Below are 19,652 nucleotides of genomic sequence, written 5' to 3' on the forward strand. Positions count from 1 at the left end.
ATACTTGCAGATCTTTTAATGTTCTGACTGGATTTAATTAAGAGGCTCTTTGTAAGGGTTAAGAGCAGACTCAATAAACGGATCATAAATTCATAAGGTCACCGGAAAAATAACATCACTATTATCAGAATCTCAAGAACGGACTGACCTTTGAATCAAGCAAGAGCATGTCGACAGACATGAGTTCGGAAAGGAAAACTTGTGAGCTAGCCATTTTCCAGAAAATAAATGGATTTATCTGTTTGAATAGATTGTTAGGATGGAGTCGAGAATACGAATGCTAACCTTTTTATAGTGAGATTTCCACCGCCTTGAAAGAACGAAGTAGACAATAAATATAGACCGTGGATGATGGAATCAAAGATGACTTTAAGAATATGAATGTGAAACTGATGAAACTATGGGCCAGAAGAAGAAGATGAATGGAAACCTTAGAGCCGATATCGCTACGGCTGAGAACGATGAGGGTTCAATCCATAAAATAGAAAACGAAGCGTTTTGATAATGCTGAGTTTCTCTTATTCAGGATAAGCTTTACCAAGTTTTACAAAAAAAAATCCTGTGCAATCAAAAGCCCAAACGAAATTTAAACTTTAATAAATGAAACGCAGAGTTTCAATGAAGGAGACACGTGTCACTCCTAGAATGCACGAATTGATGACGTGGCATCGCAGGAGTGTCACCAACATCTTTTTATATATATAGATTTGAAAGTGTCAGCTGGTCTGTAGAATGGAAAATCTCGCATTTTTCAAATAAATACTCAATGTTTTTATGTAACTCGTATATGTGTTTGCTAAGTTTTGGTAGACGTACGGAACTTGATTAACTGTCTAAAGTTTTTTTTTGTATTAAATGAAGTTTTTTTTTTGACAAAGGGTTTTCTTGAATTAATAAAAAGTCAACACAAATATTACAAAGAAGGAGAAAGTTTGAGGGAGAAGAGATTAAAGTTTAATTTAATCTAATGAAAGCTTTTAAAAACTTAAAAGCTGAGAGAGATGAAGAAGGATGACAAAAGGAAACAATGTCTCAGCCATGGCCTACGCGGTCACGACGACCCCTTTTCCGCGGCCAATCCGAGTCCAACATCTTTTGAGAAGGTTTTATTGGTCTACCTCCTCGGGATTTTGGCGGTGATGCATTCCACTCTTCACCGATGAAAACCCCATTTTTATCAAACAGATCACCGAAAACACTTGGCTTGGCAACAGTTGTCACTTCTGTGCTAAAGCTCGTTTGAGGTGTAAGAGTGTCATCACGATGGAGAGAGTTATTTTCCATGGTATCATTACCTTCCAAGGGAGAGGCGGATGGATAAGACTCAAATTCTTTAGCCTTTGATGGAGAGACAGAGGTTTTTACTGGGGTCTCAAACTGAACAGCATAAGGAGCTGAAACCCGATCTGGAAAGGGTACAATCTCTTCAGTAATCTTCTCAGTTGTAGTAGTAACTAAGTTAATAGGGTCAGCTTCTTGGAGAGAAACATTTGTAGCATTTTTCTCCAAAACATCAGTCTCGGTAGGGGCAATAATGATTTCAGGAGTAGAGGTTACCTTTTGGGGCTCCGCTATCAACGGACCAGTGGTATGAACCTGGGATTCTTCCAACGAAACTGAGATGTTACCATTACCTTGCACTTTATCGCTGGAAGAGTGATTGATCGTTTCACAAGCAGATTCACGATGACCAACAATACGACAATGAGAACAAACCCGAGGTAATCTGAGATAAGATGCTTCAACAGTGATGACATCTCCTTCATCCGTATTAAATGAGGTTTTGTTGTGCCAATTCTTTAGGTTGTGTATCCAAGACCAGGTCCTAGATATGTAAGAATGTAATTTAGTGTCATTTTTAGATAGTTAAATTCTAATAGTGCGAATAGTTGGTGTTTAGTGTCACACTGTGCGTAAGAGAGTGGGTGTTTGTTTCTGTTTTTTTTTTTTTTGTAAAAGAGTGTTTGTTTCTGTTACGTACCATATATGCATGCAAACCTCAAAACTTAAGGTATTGGATATAATTAAGATGGACAGCAAAAATGGCACCAAAAAAAAAAGATGGATAACAAAAAAAGATGGACAAGAAATATATATATATATATATAGATATATATATATTTGCCAAACATTTGAATTTCATACAATGAAGTGTTTGTAGAATTTTACAAGAGAGTTGAGATCAGTTAGGGTCAACCAAGGCAAAAAAATATTAAAAACAAGGTTGAGCCAAAGATTTTACAGCTCCAGTTTAACAAAATTAATAAAATGATGGAATAGCAATTTTTTGAAAAATAAATAAAAGAATCTAAGGTTTATTCTGTAAAATAGGTCGTTATTGACTCTACTGTCCAATTGCATACCCCTTGATACAATGTCATATCGTTATCGAGAAAAAAGTTTATATATCCCGTTGGAGCTATGCTCACAGTTTTTTGTTATTATATACTGACTGTTTTTTTTCAAAACGGTTTTCTATTGATTACAAACGATAATAACGAATGGCCCAAGTTTGATAGTTTCGGCAAATAAACTCTTATGACCGTGTTTTACTAAAAAAAAATATGCCAAGATGTAGGGGTGAGCGTTCGAATAACCGTTCGGGTTCAGGTCTGGTATTTCAAATTTTCGGGTATTTCGGTACAGTGGTATAGAACCCGTTCGAGCATTTCTATACTTCGGATCGGGTTCAAGTATTTTTAGTTCGAATTTGGTTATTTCGGGTTGGGTTTGGATATTGAGATTTTGAAAGAAAAAAAATTAAAATTTTTATTTTTAGGTTTATTCTATTTAAAAATATATATATTTCACTTAACTGATTTTTTATTTTTTAATAGACTGAATGATTGATAGATTTGAAGATAACATTTCAAAAATAAATAAACATTAATTTGGCTATTGTTTTAAAATTTTGAATGTAACTTTTGTTAATACATGAAACAAAAAAAACTTGACATGTATTTTAATTGAGTAACAAATCATTTTCTCCGTAATTATATGTATATATGTGATCTTAAAGTATGTGTAACATCAAAATAAATATTTTAAATAAAATGAGAGATGTAAACAAAAAATATAAGGGTAAGTATACATATGTTCGGTTATCTTCGGATATCCATTCAGGTTCGGATATCTAATATCTCCTAAATCAATACTCGTTCGGATATTTTGCTATTTCGGTTCGGAATTCGATCGGTTCAGATTTTTCGGATCGGGTTCGGATACATGTTCAGGTATCAGTAAAATGTCCACCCCTACCGAGATGCATATGAGGTGGAGAACTATCCGAAATATTCCAAAAAGAATAGCTCCCAACGATTAACAATATATCTTGAGACTTTCATTTTTTTTTACAGAGGAAATTCTTTTAACAAAAAAATACTATTGAATACATTTCCTCTGTTACACACTTTTGTAAGAAGTGTATTTAAACAAGATAACTATTAAATTTGAAAACAATTTCATGAAATTGTTATCTTTCTTCACTTCAAAAATACTTTTCAAGCATCTGATAAGATTAATCCAGATAGATTTTTTTGTTGAAATAAATACTGCTGGTTCCTTTTTATCAGCCTGAGGTGTATACTCCATACCGTCCGACTACTTTTGACAATATATAATAGATAGTTTTGGAAAATAATTTCCCTCGAATTGACTTCAAAAGTTTCCAACAAATATGAGTTTGGGTTTTTAATACAAAGTATACAACTATGATTTGAGCTAAAAACTTAAAATTGTCTCTTTTCAAACAATTTATGGTACTTGGCATGGAGGCAAGGCTTTTAATTTTGTAAGAATGTATATTCAAATTGAATCATACCAGGATTAGTCTGCATTTTGAGAACTGGATATGTGATACTCATAGAAAAAACTTAGTAATTTTTTTTTTGGAGGTAAAAAGGTGTTTTTCACCTCTTTGCTAGAAATCCAAACATTGTAAATAGTTTTTTTTCAGCGTACATCAAATCTGGATGGCGGAAATTATAGACGCAACCCTTTTACCACTAGAACTGAATCGTTCTGATTAGAAGATAATTTTTTTGGACAACTTCTTAAGAAAATGGTTAGGAATAGTGTTTTAGAACATAGTTAAGAAAAAAAAAGAACATAGTTAAGAATAGTGTAAGAGGATATGTACCAGACTAATAAATTGTTATGTAAAGATTTAGGTTTTAAAGTAAAATCAATTGAGTGGGATGCATGAGCTTATAGTGGTGGACCATTGAATTATTATTGGCTTATATCGCAACTTGAGGATACAATAATAACATGTAGCGAGAGCAAAGGGAGACGGGTGCATGAACACTCTTTCTCTTAAATTTTATTTGTTTTTGTAATCTACGTAATTTTCTTTTTGTCCGGGCCTGCTAACGTCGACGGTGAACCAATTTAAATTGGTAATATTAAAATGTAGGTTAGAAACTCCTTTATTTTTCCTCACGACCAAGAAAACTCAGACATACAATGCTATCAATATTTACGGTCCCTACTAATTAAATAACTTTAATGAAAAGAAGATAAATTGTCTGATTGGGAAATTATTAAATTCCAGCAAATAAAGTAGTTGGTTTCAGTCATCTACAATAATGGTTCAACTTGCAGAAGGAAAAATGATGGATGATTTTAAAAACAACAATAATATTTGTGGTGTTTTCAAGGTACTAATTTTTTTTGCTTTCTTGATTTGTTTACCGAAATTATTAAAAATATTGTTTTAGTTTATTTGAGTTTGATAGCCACTTAAGATTTTTCTGTTGATGTGTGATTTAGAACACTGATAAATACATGTTCTCATCTCGATAAAACTAGGCCTGAGCATAAAATCCGGAATCCGAAATTTGAACCGAACCCGAACTGAAAAATCCGATCCGTTATCTGACCCGAAATGTAAAAATACTCGAACGGATCTTATAGGATGGTACAAAGAATATCCGAATCCGAAGTGTTATTAACCGGATCCGAACTGGTAACCCAAAAAATCAGAAATTAATAGTCAATATAAATATTTTGAAATATATATAAGTATTCCAATTATTAAATTTAATATTTGTGGTAATATTATATATAATAATAAATATTAAAATTCTAATAAATGCTTTAAGTACACAAGTAGTTATAAATAAGTATTTTATAATTTGTCCATTGAAATAAAAAGTTTACTCTCTATAAGGCAATACATATTTTTTACAAATGATGTTTGTTTTCATGTTTGATTTAACATTTTATTGTTATTTTATCAATTTTATATGTGATAGATTAATTTTTATTTAATTTAGATGTTTTTCTTTATGTTTTACTTCAAAAATTTTGTTTTTTACTTTGGTTATATCCGAACCAAACCGATATAACCCGAATTCGTACGATAATGCAATACAATTTTGAACCGAACCCGAAGTGTTATTATCCGAACCCGACCCGTACTAATAAAATGTTAGTATAAGACCTAGAAGCGTAAACCTGAAAATCCGAAAACCCGAAAAATCCGATCCGAATGCCAACGGATATCCGAACGCCCATGCCTAGATAAAACTATGAAGACATAAAATTAATATTTATATAACTCTTTGAAGTATAAACCTTTCTTCTGTTTATGTCCAACCATCAATAGTATTATGTTTGGGTTTTATGCATAAAAAATCTCTCTTAACTAAATAAAATTGAACTAGTAAATTTTAAGAACTCCAAGTTAAATATCACTAAATTAGTACACCATAAACATTATAGTTTGGAAATTCGTATATGTTAGAATTAATTTTATAGAAACTAGCTGATAATCAGTCGGTCAAGACAACTTCTTTTGTAAATGGGTCGGTCAAACTTATCTATTAGTTTTGGAACATATATATACATGCATGTTTTTTTGAACAATGGTTTAAGGATTCAAATGAACTTTTTTATGAATCTCTTCTCCTTTTTATATTTCTATCTTTTTTCGTTTATCATTTTATAGTCAAATTCATTTTTGGTTACATTCGTCTAAATTTAGTGAGCGTTTAAATTAATATAAGTAAATGTTTTACAAAATTATATATGTTCCAAAATCTACACTACAAGTAGAGATAAAATAAAAGCATTGTGAGTTTATACGGGGTTGTCAATTACGTATAGCAATTTGAATTTTTTAATTAGTCCTGAGGAAGCCTTTAAATCAAAACTTGACAAAATATAGAATCTTTCTTTTCATGCTCGACTTGTATTCCTCATTTGGAAAGCAAGAAAGTGCATGCACCTTCAATTCCATCACGTGTCTATTTATTTGGGCATGATTTAGTCGCCAGCCACGCGAAAAAGTTGGAAGCTTGTTTCTTATTTTTATTTACCTCTTTTATATATTATGATAAGTGGAAAGTATGCAGTGATAAACAACAATAAATGAAACATCGTTAGCCGTTGGTGGCCATAAATAATTTGAAGTGGGGATACATGGTTATGACCGTATCAAATGAATCCAGCTACGTCATATCTATCTGGTTTAACATATAAAAATCAACTGATTGACTGTTATATCTGAATTGTGTATCAAAATTGGGCAAGTAGCTAGCAATATAATTTTATTAGGCTTTGATATTAGCCAATTAAAAACTCTCAAAGAGTGTTACGGTTCTTCCCCTCCAATTTGTTGTTCCACTGACACACAAGACAAAACAAATAACATGGTGATAGCGGCTTTTTCTAAAGAACCGGAGTATAACGTCTATAAATTAATACTCGATAAAATAATAATCTATATAAATTAATAAATTTCGCTGGATCCAACTTGAACCGGTTCAAATTTTGACACAAATCGATAAAATAATAAGATAATAATTTTTTTTGAAAATTCTATGTAAATATATGGTCCCATTAAAATTATAAATTAATAATTTACATGAATACATATTTTATATAAGTAAAAACCTATTTTTATATAGTTTGGTTTATATTCACATTAGAATTATCTTTATATTTTCTTAACAGTTAATATATTTTTGATGAGATTTAATATTCTATCTAAACCACATTTAAGTTCTATGCAATATATATTATATACACCAAATAATATAATAAAATTAATATAAATGTCAAATTTAAAAAATAACAATTAATGTCTATACAATAAAATCAAATATTTTTCTTATCTTAGAATAAATATATCTTAAAATAAAAAATCTAGGTAAGGAAAATTTTGTAAATTAACATTTCTATAAATTGATAAAATTTCAAAGTCCCAACATTATTAATTTATAGAGATTTTACTGTAGTATGATATTTTTGTAAAGGGCAATTCTCTTAAATATCTCTTTTAAGTTTTTGTCACAAAAATATCTCTCAAAAAAAGAAATGATCAAATTAGTCTTTTTTATTTTGAAAATTTTAATATTTATTTTTTATTTTTAAAAATTTGAAACTATATCCCAAAACTCCACTCCTTAACTCTAAACTCTAAATCTAAATTAGTTAACCCTATGGTAAAAATACATTTTAATAAAATTTATTTCAATCATTTTTTCATTAAAAATTATTTTTGTGAATATAAATTAAAAATGACTATCCTATAAAATTTATCTTTTGTAAAACAAATATCCATATTTAAAGCTGGAGTGATACGTCACATCGTAACATAATCTACCAAAATGAAAACATAACTAAATAGAAAGAAAATCGAGCAATTTTTTTTATTAGTAAGTAATGAATCACAAAAACTCAGATAGTTTTCATCAAAATCATTTAATGAAAGTAAATATATCACTAATTTATAAATGTAGTAATCAGTTACTATTAGATCTATAGCTTGCTTAAAGTTTCTTTTTTTTTTAAGTTGTTGCAACATGCAGGGCCAAAACAACAAAGTAATGCACATGATGGACTCTCTCTCTCTCTTTAAACCCAAAGGCCTTATAATTAACAGATAGCCACAAAACTAGACTATCTCCTTTTAATTGATTTTCGTAAAGTCAAAACCCTCTGTCTCTGCCGGAGTGTCTTAGCTACTCAACGACAACCCTTTGCTAGTTTGTCTCTCTACCTATGCCTTCTTAATAAACTAAAGTCTGTCATCTTTACCGACAACCTTTAGATTCTTACATGAATGCTCTGACCAACGTCTCTAGCCTCCGACGTTGCTCAACTTCACTTCTCGAAAATCTCCCGATCCTACAGCTAATCAAGCGATGCACATCCCCCAAGCTCCTAGACTCAGCTCTAGCCGCAATGGTCAAGACCAGCCAAAACCAAGACTGTTTCTTTATGAACCAATTCATCACTGCCTGCACTTCCTTCAACCGCCTCGATCTCGCTCTCTCCTCCATGACCCAGATGCAGGAACCCAACGTCTTCGTCTACAACGCGTTGATTAAAGGCCTCCTCACTTGCTCTCTCCCGATTCGATCTCTCGAACTCTACGTCTGTATGCTCAGAGACTCTGTTTCTCCGTCGAGCTACACTTACTCTTCTCTCGTAAAGGCGTCTCTTTTCGATCGTACGGTTGGTGAATCTGTTCACTCGCACATCTGGAAGTTTGGGTTTTGCTTCCATGTTCAGATTCAGACGACTCTGATCGTGTTGTACTCGGGATTAGGTAGAATTGAGGAAGCACGGAAAGTGTTCGATGAAATGCCTGATAGAGATGAGTTTACTTGGACTACGATGGTTTCTGCTTATGTTAGAGTTTTTGATATGGACTCTGCTAATGTGTTAGCTAACCGAATGTCTGAGAAGAACGGTGCCACGTGGAACTGTTTGATTGATGGGTATATGAGATTAGGTAACGTGGAAGTAGCCGAGTCTTTGTTTGATCAGATGCCTGTGAAGGATATAATCACATGGACGAGTATGATCAAAGGCTACTCGTTTAACAAGAGGTATAGAGAAGCGATCTCAGTGTTCTACAAAATGACTGAGGAAGGGATTGTGCCTGATGAAGTGACTATGTCAACAGTTATCTCAGCTTGCGCGCATCTAGGAGTGGTGGAGATAGGTAAGGAGGTTCATATGCACACGGCGCAGAACGGGTTTGTTCTTGATGTCTACATTGGCTCTGCACTGGTGGATATGTATTCCAAATGCGGTTGTTTGAACCGAGCGCTTCTTGTGTTCTTTAATTTGCCTAAAAAGAATCTCTTTTGTTGGAATGCAATCATTGAAGGGCTAGCAGCTCATGGTTATGCACGAGAAGCATTGAGAATGCTTGGGAAGATGGAGGTGGAGTTGATCAAACCTAACGCAGTCACTTTTGTTAGTGTTTTAACCGCGTGTACTCACGCTGGTCTTGTAGAAGAAGGGCAGAAAGTGTACCGTAGCATGAGTGATGAACACTCCATCGTCTCTAATATTGAACATTACGGATGCATGGTTGCTTTATTCAGCAAAGCCGGGTTGATTCAAGAGGCTTTAGAACTGATTGAAAGTATGGAGTTTGAACCGAATGCTGTTATCTGGGGGGCGTTGCTTGATGGGTGCAGACTTCACAAGAACTTAGAGATAGCTGAGGTAGCGTTTAAGAAACTGATGGTTGTGGAGCCGAGGAATAGTGGGTACTATTCACTTTTAATTAGCATGTATGCTGGAGAAAACATGTGGAGAGATGTTGCAGAGGTCAGAGGAAGGATGAGAGAGTTAGGTATAGAGAAGATATGTCCAGGGACAAGTTGGATTGAGTTAGGTAAAAGAGTCCATATGTTTGCTGCAGCTGATAAGTCTCACTCTGCTTCAGATGAGGTTTACTTGTTGCTTGATGAGGTATATGAACAGATGGGATTAGCTGGATACGTGCAGGAATCTGAAGGTGTATATTAGGAGTTACTAGAAGCTACTCATTGAACTCTGTTACCAGATGTTCATCAAAGAGATGTTTTTAGTGTAGAAACCCAGATGTTCACAGTTCACTATTCATCAGGATAGATAGGAGCTTGGTTCTGTAAAGATAGCCACCGCGAGAAAAGTCAAATATATGTTAGCCGCGTACCACAAAGTCAAAGACCAAGACATAATGACATATCAAAACAAACTAAAATTTAATAAGATGTTTTTTTTACTGTCGTAATGTATTTGTGAGTTAAGGAATTTCTTTGAAACCACAAAGTCAAAGACCAAGACATAATGACATATCAAGACAAACTAAAATTTAATAAGATGTTTTTTTTACTGTCGTACTGTATTTGTGAGTTAAGGAATTTCTTTGAAATTTCATATACTCTAAAGAGTTAGTGATTCATGTATATTTAATGTTACATACTCAGGACCGGTCATGGGCAAAGCCGGATGAAACATTCGCCTAGGGTTTCTAAAATTTTTGAAAAAAAATACATATACATAGACCCCTAATTTTTTTAAAAAAGCCCCCAAATTTTTTAAATTTTTTTTTTCAATGCAATCTTTACAAAAATAGCCTAAGGCCCCAAAATCTCAGAACCGGCCATGTACATACTCACACCTACAAGTGCATGTCTTCGTTATTCTGGTGAAGTCTATGAGAGTTAAAGACTGATTTATCAAACTTGTGAACTGAACTTTTCTACATTTGAATATATTTTTTAGCTTTATGAGACATTTGAAATTTTCCAAGTTCGTTTGCTTAGTGGTTTCGGTTTTTAGGTGATGACATGTCATCCTGACCTCCAAAATGGAATTTGAATCTACGTCATGAAACGTTTAAAATAGGGTTTGAAAACCAAAAAAAGTATAAAGAATCAATAGTCTAGTTGACCAACATAAAAATAATAATTATATAGTTGATTTTATACAAAACAAAAACTATTGATTTAACCACAATTCTTAAGCTTAACCGGTTGCTCTCTAACATTTACTAGACTCGCCTGGAGTAGCAAATTAAATGTCTAAAGCTAAACATTAATGAATGAGTACAAAGTACAAACTGGACCGGAGTCCAATTAATTAACTGTTGTAAACGGTATAGTGATTTGGCTTATCACTTATTTTTTGCATGTTTACTTGTGATATACATTGCGGTCCAAGCAGCGTATCATCTTAACTTGTTTGATCAATTTCTATAAGTGCGGTTCAAATTTGAAAACCAAGTCTTTCCAAGTAAAAGTCAAGCCACAAGAATATCAGAAGTAAGACCAAGAGCCCCAAAGTCACACAGAGCTACCAATTTAAAAATCAACCAACAACATAATCGAAACCTTATATATAGGTCATTATCGAACTAAATGTGATACACATCAAACGGGAGTTAAAGACATACAACAACTTCTACTCCCAAACCAAAAAAAAATAATTTATTCTTTACTTTGAACACACAAAAAGAGAGAGAGAGAAATGATGATGAAGAGGCAACTGATATTTGGAGTGATTTTGCTCGGACTCTTGGTGATTTTCTTGGCCACCACACCAGTCGAAGCGGCTAGGCCGTTACGAACCGATGGTAAGATCCAGTTCGTGCTCCAGTTGCTGCAAAGAGGTACGGTGCCACCGTCAGGTCCAAACGGTTGTACCAACGACCCAAATGGCTCGGGAAAGTGCCACGGCTGAGCCGTCACGTTAGTCTGATTATACATACTAGTTATTTAAATTTTATTTATTTATTTTCTTAAGGTTAATTAATGCAATAAACACAACTATAGTTTTGTGTATTGGCTCGATCTTTGGTGGATCTATAGCAAATGTATGTATCATAACTCTGTAAGAGCTGTCAAAAGTAGCTATTCTTTTATTTGTTTATGAACTTATATGTTCGTAAATTAAAAGTTCAATGAAAACATGTAACTTTTTAATTGTTATTCTTTTATTTTAAGCATTTCTGTCTGATATTTTGATATGATTAAACCAAGATTATATTGGTGGTACGCAATATATGAAGTTCACGAAATTATTCTGAAACAAACAAAATATGATACCAGCAATGATAAATAATCAAGTGATCGGTCACCCATGGCACCTACGTCTATGTGTACATGGGAAGGTTGGTGCAACAATTTCGACCCGACCCGCAAACCGGACCCCTTTCCAGCACCTAGAATACGAACCGTATCTCAACGGGGGAGGTTGGGAACGTCCTAATGGCTTAAACGCGCTTGATGTCTAAGGAAACAACAAAAAATGTCAACTAACATAGTATGTGTCTTCATATATCTTTTTCCTACTCTTTAACTATTATTAGTCCAAAGGAAACATAAACTGATCACTTCTTTTACGTATGGGAACGTAATTTTTGTTGTAGGGCCTTTTAGTTTGCATGGGGTTCTATTGTAATTTTTTTTTTGGTTTTATTGTAATTCGATAGTGACACTTACAAATAGAGAGAGTATTTTTGGTTAACATCTCATGGCTTCACTTTGGGTTTTTTCTCTTCACTATCTTTGACTTTGACTGTATATTAGCTACAAAAAGAATAATGGTGTTCAACATTTGATTCAAGCGTGTGGGATACGTTATGTTTAATGTGAACTATGAAATGAAAAACATAAACTATATATGTTACATGTCAATGGACGCGTTTACCATATATGAAATGTACTAAATCTATTACGTCAAAGTTTTCATTTATGAATATATACTCATTTCATGAAGAGCTAAGCTGCCAAGCAACTAGATAATTATTATTTTTCATGTTTGAAAATATGCATATAATGAACTAATTTAGTTAGTTGATCTTGACTCAGAACTTTGATAGGATAATTATCCACCTGATCCCACTGGACCAGACCTCTCTACAGGACTAGAAAGCCGATCCGATCTTGACTCAGAACTTTGATTTAGGTCTTAAAATGTTAAGCACGGCAAACCTCATGTGTGCCTGTGCGTGTATATCGGTATACGTAACTGGAAAGTTCAAGGAAGAAACTACATGAATGTGTAAGTTACCAAAACACTATATGAATGTGTATTAAAAGAATTATTATATAGTTCAAAGTCAGACCTTATATTGATTTTACAAAATTCAATACTTCTAATATAGTATGGTGAGGTTCAACTTTAAATATGTCTAAGAACATTGTTTCGATCTTATTTGATTTAATCATGCTCGGTATTTTACTTAATGGCTTTGGCTTTGGGGATTCATAGAATTTCAGATGACAAAAAATTACTTGTAGATAAGAGTATTTCTAATGTATAACTTCATTTTATTTTTTCAAATAAAATAATTTCATAATGGAATCAAATTTTATTCTAATTTTTGGAGTGAAAATAAAATGATGAAAAAATAAATATATTATTTTATTAAATAAATCTATTATAAAATGAAAATAGAGTAAAATCAAAGAAGGTTTAATTTTTGAAATAAGAAATCGAATAGGATGGGAAATGATTAAAAATAGCATATCCAAGTATGAAAGATCTATATATACAAACCGGTTAAGTGGCTCAGTATCAATTTTACGGTTGGTTCCCTGATTACTGGTTTAGTTTGGTTTGGTTTAATTTGATTTGGTTAAGTAAAAGTGGAGATTGGGTCGGTATTTGCTGTTAGAACGTTCACGAAAAATCTCATCTCTGTGTGTAGAAATCGCGCCGACTCTCTCTCTCTCCCTACACTCCATCGAGCAAAGAAAGAGTTCTCAGCTGAGAGAGATGCAAGCTATCTCGAAAGTTTCTTCTGCAGCCTCCTTGTTTCGATGTTCTACGGTTTGTGTTTCTTTTCCCTCTTTAAACTTGTGCTGTATAGTTCCTCTAATCTTTGTCTGAGTGTCAAGATTGAAAATTTAGAAAGCTTTCTGATAGCTAAAGTTATGTACATAAGCTTCTCACTCTAAAGCTTAGACCTTTGCTGTTAATAAATTTTGCTTGTTGTTCGTATCTTTGATTAAACTCTGTTTATATCAGAAACTAACAAGTCAGGCATGTGTAAGCCAGCTTAGCCTCAGAAAAGGTCTTGTCTCCGGTGTGATGAAGTTCTCTTCGCCTCTTAAGACTTTGTGCGATGCTGCTGGTAGATCTCTTCCCGTGTCAAGATTCTGCAGTGCCTCCAACATCTCTTCCTCATTGCAAATTGAACTGGTGTGTGTCTTGTTTCTGTTGTTTGATACTTTTCTTTCTTATCTCTGTGTCGTAATCCATTTTTCTTTGTTCAGGTGCCATGTCTCGCAGACAACTATGCTTACATACTACACGACGAGGAGACTGGTACAGTTGGTGTCGTTGACCCTTCTGAAGCTGTTCCCGTTATGAATGCCTTAAAGCAGAATGGTCAAAACTTAACATATATACTGAATACACATCACCATTATGATCACACTGGTGGGAACTTGGAATTAAAAGACAAGTATGGTGCAAAGGTAAGCAAGTGTTTCTGCAATTTTCTTGTAAATAATTAATTGCACATTATATAACCTGGTATGTGCTTTAGGTGGTAGGTTCAGCTTTAGATAGGAAACGGATTCCTGGAATTGATATAGCTCTGAACGATGGTGATAAGTGGGAGTTTGCTGGCCATGAAGTCCATGTTATGGAAACTCCTGGCCACACATTAGGTATGTTACAGCATTTACCCTGTCAGTGTTTAACTTAGTATAGTCCTGCTTTAGAGTGGTTTCAAAGCTCACTTATTCTATCCGTATACCAAACCGAACCAAATACCAAACCGAACAGAATTTTATTTCGGGTTAATTCGGTAAAATTTATGCCGAACTGAACTAACCGAATACCAAACCAAATCAAATTTTATTTCAGGTTAATTTGGTAAGATTTATGTCGAACCAAATTAAACATAAACCGAACTACCAGAACTAACTGAACCTGCAGGCCTACTGCTTTAAGCCTTGTTCTCAAAAATTCTCATTTTTTCTTGTAGGCCATATTAGTTTCTACTTTCCAGGGGCACGAGCAGTTTTCACTGGTGACACGTTATTTAGCTTATCATGTGGTAAGCTCTTCGAAGGTACTCCAGAGCAGGTATGCATCATTTATAATAATCTTTCATGGTTGCATTGCCAGAGCATTGTATTTTTTTTAACAGTCCTTGTATTCTTCTTTTTTTAAACAATCTGGATCTTGTTCTGAAGATGCTAGCCTCGCTCCAGAGGATAGTTGCTTTGCCAGATGACACAAGCATATATTGTGGGCATGAATACACACTGGTTTGTGATCATTATATTAAGTACCATACATTTGGAATTTTATCCAACATTAAATGGTTTTTTTATTTTGCAGAGTAACTCCAAGTTTGCGTTATCTGTAGAACCAACTAACGAGGTACTCCAGTCTTACGCAGCTTACGTTGCAGAGCTCCGTGGCAAGAAGTTACCGACGGTAAATCTTTCTTTTCTAGTTTCAGTAACCTCACTGTCATTAAAAAGTCTTGCAAAGTGAATTGAAATGATCACTTTCTGGCTGCTTAATCTCAGATTCCAACAACGGTGAAAATGGAGAAAGCGTGTAACCCGTTTCTCCGCACTGGGAATATGGATATTCGCCGGGCTCTAGGTATTCAAGAGACTGCAGATGAAGCAGAAGCTCTAGGTGTTATAAGAAGAGCAAAGGACGGTTTTAAATCTTAAGCTAAAAACATTATTAGATAATGTTTCCTATGTACATATCATGAATGATTTGGCTTAATAATGTTTCCTCATATGGCACAAGGTTGCTTACTTATAATTTCAAGGATAAGACGTTACATCAGTTTTCATTGTCCTTACAACGTGCAATGGACTAGCTTTACGTGTTTATGAGAACTGATTGTTATCAACAGTTTTACATAAATAACAAAAGAACAAGTTATGACATACATATCATTAAGAAACACAAAGTTGAAAGCGACATAGATAGAATCAGAGCTGAGATTAACGAGGGAAAGCCAACTTCCGTTTCTGAGCTTCTGATGGTAATTTGACGTCAGTGGCTAAACCGAGAGCCTGGAAGAACGAAATGAGGTACCAAGTCAAGTCTACCTGATACCATTCAAGTCCATGCCTAGCTGAGGCTTCAAAGGCATGGTGGTTGTTGTGCCAGCTTTCTCCCATCGTGAATGGTCCTAGCCACCTACACCGTTCGACATTCACATAATATCATTTTCGATTAAAGTATATGGTGATTACGAGTGCCGTTTCAAATTATTTCTAAACCATGTTCAAAAAAGTTATTAATAGTATACTTAACGACATAAATATATAGTTTTAAAATTAATAACTCTATATGTATGTTTAACGTTTATTTTGAAATTATAAATTCTAAATTTAGAAGGATATATAAAATTTTGAATTGTAGATCCTAATTTAGATATATATTTTCTATAAAAAAAAAATATTTTTAGATTTGGATCATGTTCGACCGCTAGAATTTTCATTTACACATGTTAAAAGATGACTCTAGGCATATATGTTTTAGTCTTTCTCTTTATGTCTCTATAAGAAACTACTAGAGCTAGTAAATACCATATGTTACGAGATGTGTCCTTGGTGTTCCATGCTCGTGAGCCCCAGATATGGCAAGCTGAGTTTATGAGCCATGTCCCGTTGTAACCGATTGCTCCTCCAGCACCCTGTTGCAAATTAGTCTCACTAGATAAATGACATTTTTCTTGTTCATTATTTATGTTTTTAACATTAATACAAGAGGAATTTTCTTACAATGCCGCAAGTTAGGTAGGGTAGACCACCCCACAAGTAGACGAGGGTCCAAAACGTCATGATGTGGAGACCAATGGTGTTTCGTAAAAACCTATAGAACCATTGCTGTTTCAAGTCCATCACGTTGTCACGTCCTCCACACTGTTATATTAATTTGCATTGTTACAACATGTACGTAGCTCAAGAACGATTAGGTTTGGTAGAGATATTATAACGTTGTGTCACCTTTTCTCTGATGTAACTGGTGTCGAATATCCAGAAGACATGACTAAACCAGAATCCTTCCATAGGGCTATGTGGGTCACGGTCCGAATCTGTGAACTGATGATGGAACCTATGTGTGCTCACCCAATCTATTGGATGACCCTGTCCAAAAAGATTATGAAAAATAACTGAGTATACATGCATTTGTGGTTTCATGCTTATTTTAGGTTAAAATGATATTTACCTGAAGCGCAAAAAGGGCAAAATAGGCAAATGAATATTCAAGCCATTTAGGTAGCTTAAAGCTCCGATGAGTCAAGTTTCTATGGTACGAGAACGTAATGCAGAGGGAAGTTAGAAAAGCGAGTATAACACCGAATAGGAGAGCTTCCCATTTGAAGTAAAAAGGAGCCAAGAGACACAAGAAGTGCACGGTCCCAACAGAGGAGACTCTCATTACATCGATCTTTGTCCATTTCCTAAAGAAATACGCTCTTCTTTTCTTACCCACAACTTTTCGGCTATAGCCAGAGACATCCTCCTTGGTTGTATCACCCATTGAGAACTAATGGGTTTGTGTTTTGAGATAGTATTAGTTATATGATTTAGCAAATGTTTGATTGTATATATATATGGGAGTATGCTGGTGCATTAAGGCTTAATGCTATGCATTTGAGTAATCATCACTACTTAACAACGAGATAATACACTTGTACACTCTACCTCGTATTTGCCTATTGGCTCCAAATGAGAATGTAGTTAGGAGAGAAATAAGTTCATTTGGTTGGCCAGTTTTCTTCATTTCAAATATTCATTGTCTTGCGTATCGATCCCGATTGATTGATTAGTCCGAGAATTACGAGCAAAGCATATTAGGCACATGTACAAGCATGAACTTTTGTAACTTATATGAATACTTTACGAATGCTTTTACGTCATAAATTTAAAAACGCAATTTGATACCCTCTTAATGTTTAAAGTATCCATAGTCAGTGTGAAGCGTCCATAGTTTAAACTTTTTTCCTCTATGTTTATTTGTGATATAGTATCTATTAACTATCTTAGATTATATGATTACAGTGTTATATATTTATATAACCAATACGAATTTAATTTAGTAAGAATAAAATATTATATAAATACAAATACGAAAGTATTTGCATGTTAATATTTTGTGTATTGTATTTTTCTGATATCACATATCACGCTTTAAAATTCTTTACAGAGAATTCACTTAATCATCAATTTCTTTAATATAGCCTTTCCATGCATACTTTCTTGTGTAGTTTTCACTATCTATTTCTTCATATATAGAGCGTTAAGGTTTCATTTTCGAACTTTTGGATACTAGAGTTGTGGGCTAGCGCAATAAAAATAGTTTTGAGCTTCATTTTTGGGTTTGTTTGGAGTCTGAGGAGGAAATCAATGGATGGATAAATAAAGTGCTATATCTTCGGTTTGGCTCATAGACGTTTTATTTTCAATATTGTTTTGGTAATGTAATTAACCCTGTGCATGTTTTGCCAACTAGAGCTTCTCACATCATAGTTTGTAACTTTTTCGTTACAAAGTAGCTCTAGTACGTACATAGCCTTCTTCATGACGGTAGCAACCAATTTTCTGCCTGCTTTTGTTCAATCCGCTTCTTTCGTTTTCTTGTTGCTTTTTTTTTGGTCAAATGTTTTCTTGTTGCTTAATTCTAATTTTCTTGCATGTTTTCCTGAAAAACAATCTAACAACGACAGTATTATATGTTTATAAATAAGCCAATAATAAATCTAGTGGCTTACAAGTTACAATACTGACATTGCTTTGTCACGATGTGGTTTGCAAACTTCATTACGCATACTAAAATTTCGCCCATACGAAAACGGACGTAAATTAATTGAGTAGGGTTGGTTTCAGACTTTCAGTACCACACACGGGATGACAACAAAACACCGCGCATAGTACAATAGTATTACAAGTGTTACGTTAACCAAAATTAAAGCTTGAGGCATCTTTCATTATAATCTATCTAAAGCCAATATAGAAATCCCAATCTCTTTTGTAACTTGAAAGCAACTGAAGAATTTGTACATACCAAATGAAATGTCATTAGTGGCCATGTTCGTTTGGAGGTCGCTAGCGTCAGCGACCAACCTGAGCGTCTAAACGTTGTTCGTTTACCGGTCGCACGTTCAGCGACTGATCGCAGCGACCAGACGCTAGCGACCCGCGATTAAAAATTTTGATCGCCGAGAAATTCAGCGTTTGCGACCAAAACCTGCGATCAGAAAAAAAAAACTCAAAATACAAAAACACCCTCAATCTATCTTCAAAATTACAAAACAATACCATTAACCTAAATCCTAAAATAATTTCTCACGCCTCAGCTCTCTCTCTCTCTTAGCCATCTCTCACGCCTCTCTTCTCTCTCTCTCTCTCTTCACCATCTCTCATGATCTCTCAGGCCTCAGCTCTCTCTCTCTCCCTTCGCCATCTCTCACGCCTCTCTCACACCTCTCTTCACCATCTCTCACGATCTCTCATCTCCATCTCTCACACCTCTCTTCACCTCTCACGATCTCTCTTCTCCATCTCTCACGCCTTAGCTCTCTTAAAGGTCAGTTCTCTCTCTCTCTCTCTCTCTCTCTCTTAGCGTTTTGTGTTAGAATAATGGAACCCTTAGATTACTTAAGTTGGATGTTGGGTTTTTTGATTCTTGATATGGGTTATGGTATAATCAGAACAAGAACAAGAGAAACTAAGTGTGTGGTTACCAGAAAATGGGGCGATCTGGTGTGTGATTTTGTGTTAGAATAGAACAAGAACTCAAACCCATGCTCCAATACAGTCTTTAAAAAATGGCCAGTATTTGATTATCAAATCTCTGTTTTTAATCCGATTATCAGACATGAGTTTTATGGGTTTGAGTTCCTGTGAATGTTTCAGACATGGGTT

General features: G+C 34.3%; 3 protein-coding genes across 4 annotated transcripts; 2 read left to right on the top strand and 1 right to left on the bottom strand.

Annotated features, from left to right (window-relative positions):
- Window positions 1-7,996: 7,996 nt before the first annotated feature.
- LOC106308086 (pentatricopeptide repeat-containing protein At1g06145-like) lies at window positions 7,997-10,017 on the top strand. The gene has a single exon (XM_013745209.1). It carries the CDS (start codon window positions 8,065-8,067, stop codon window positions 9,772-9,774), a length of 1,710 nt encoding a protein of 569 aa, XP_013600663.1. The 5' UTR covers window positions 7,997-8,064; the 3' UTR covers window positions 9,775-10,017.
- Window positions 10,018-13,425: 3,408 nt separating this feature from the next.
- On the top strand, window positions 13,426-15,558 carry LOC106308103 (probable hydroxyacylglutathione hydrolase 2, chloroplast). Of its 2 annotated transcripts, none has more exons than XM_013745228.1 (8): window positions 13,426-13,566; window positions 13,765-13,938; window positions 14,013-14,216; window positions 14,288-14,411; window positions 14,732-14,832; window positions 14,943-15,017; window positions 15,091-15,189; window positions 15,285-15,558. In XM_013745228.1, the coding sequence occupies exons 1-8, from the start codon at window positions 13,513-13,515 to the stop codon at window positions 15,435-15,437; spliced, it is 984 nt and encodes a 327-aa protein (XP_013600682.1). In that variant the 5' UTR covers window positions 13,426-13,512; the 3' UTR covers window positions 15,438-15,558. The 2 variants fall into 2 exon arrangements, with proteins under 2 accessions (XP_013600682.1, XP_013600683.1); XM_013745229.1 differs by having other exon boundaries at window positions 13,795-13,938.
- Window positions 15,559-15,637: 79 nt separating this feature from the next.
- Window positions 15,638-17,290, bottom strand: LOC106308104 (delta-9 desaturase-like 1 protein). Its single transcript, XM_013745231.1, has 5 exons — window positions 16,954-17,290; window positions 16,731-16,871; window positions 16,506-16,646; window positions 16,311-16,417; window positions 15,638-15,918 (listed from the first exon to the last, which is right to left on the bottom strand). Exons 1-5 carry the CDS (start codon window positions 17,266-17,268, stop codon window positions 15,720-15,722), a joined length of 903 nt encoding a protein of 300 aa, XP_013600685.1. The 5' UTR covers window positions 17,269-17,290; the 3' UTR covers window positions 15,638-15,719.
- Between the last annotated feature and the right edge of the window lie 2,362 nt (window positions 17,291-19,652).

The sequence above is a fragment of the Brassica oleracea genome, chromosome C8 (assembly GCF_000695525.1).
Source record: "Brassica oleracea var. oleracea cultivar TO1000 chromosome C8, BOL, whole genome shotgun sequence".
Classification (NCBI taxonomy): domain Eukaryota; kingdom Viridiplantae; phylum Streptophyta; class Magnoliopsida; order Brassicales; family Brassicaceae; genus Brassica; species Brassica oleracea.

Bases quoted from the DNA above. Each gene is read 5' to 3' on its own strand.
- LOC106308103 (XM_013745228.1), top strand. From the start codon at position 13,513: ATGCAAGCTATCTCGAAAGTTTCTTCTGCAGCCTCCTTGTTTCGATGT. The intron at 13,567-13,764 runs GTTTGTGTTTCT...TGTTTATATCAG, and splicing joins CCTTGTTTCGATGTTCTACG to AAACTAACAAGTCAGGCATG. The intron at 14,217-14,287 runs GTAAGCAAGTGT...TATGTGCTTTAG, and splicing joins AAGACAAGTATGGTGCAAAG to GTGGTAGGTTCAGCTTTAGA.
- LOC106308104 (XM_013745231.1), bottom strand. From the start codon at position 17,268: ATGGGTGATACAACCAAGGAGGATGTCTCTGGCTATAGCCGAAAAGTT. The intron at 16,872-16,953 runs GTAAATATCATT...CTTTTTGGACAG, and splicing joins TTGCCCTTTTTGCGCTTCAG to GGTCATCCAATAGATTGGGT. The intron at 15,919-16,310 runs GTATTTACTAGC...CGAACGGTGTAG, and splicing joins GACACATCTCGTAACATATG to GTGGCTAGGACCATTCACGA.
- LOC106308086 (XM_013745209.1), top strand. From the start codon at position 8,065: ATGAATGCTCTGACCAACGTCTCTAGCCTCCGACGTTGCTCAACTTCA.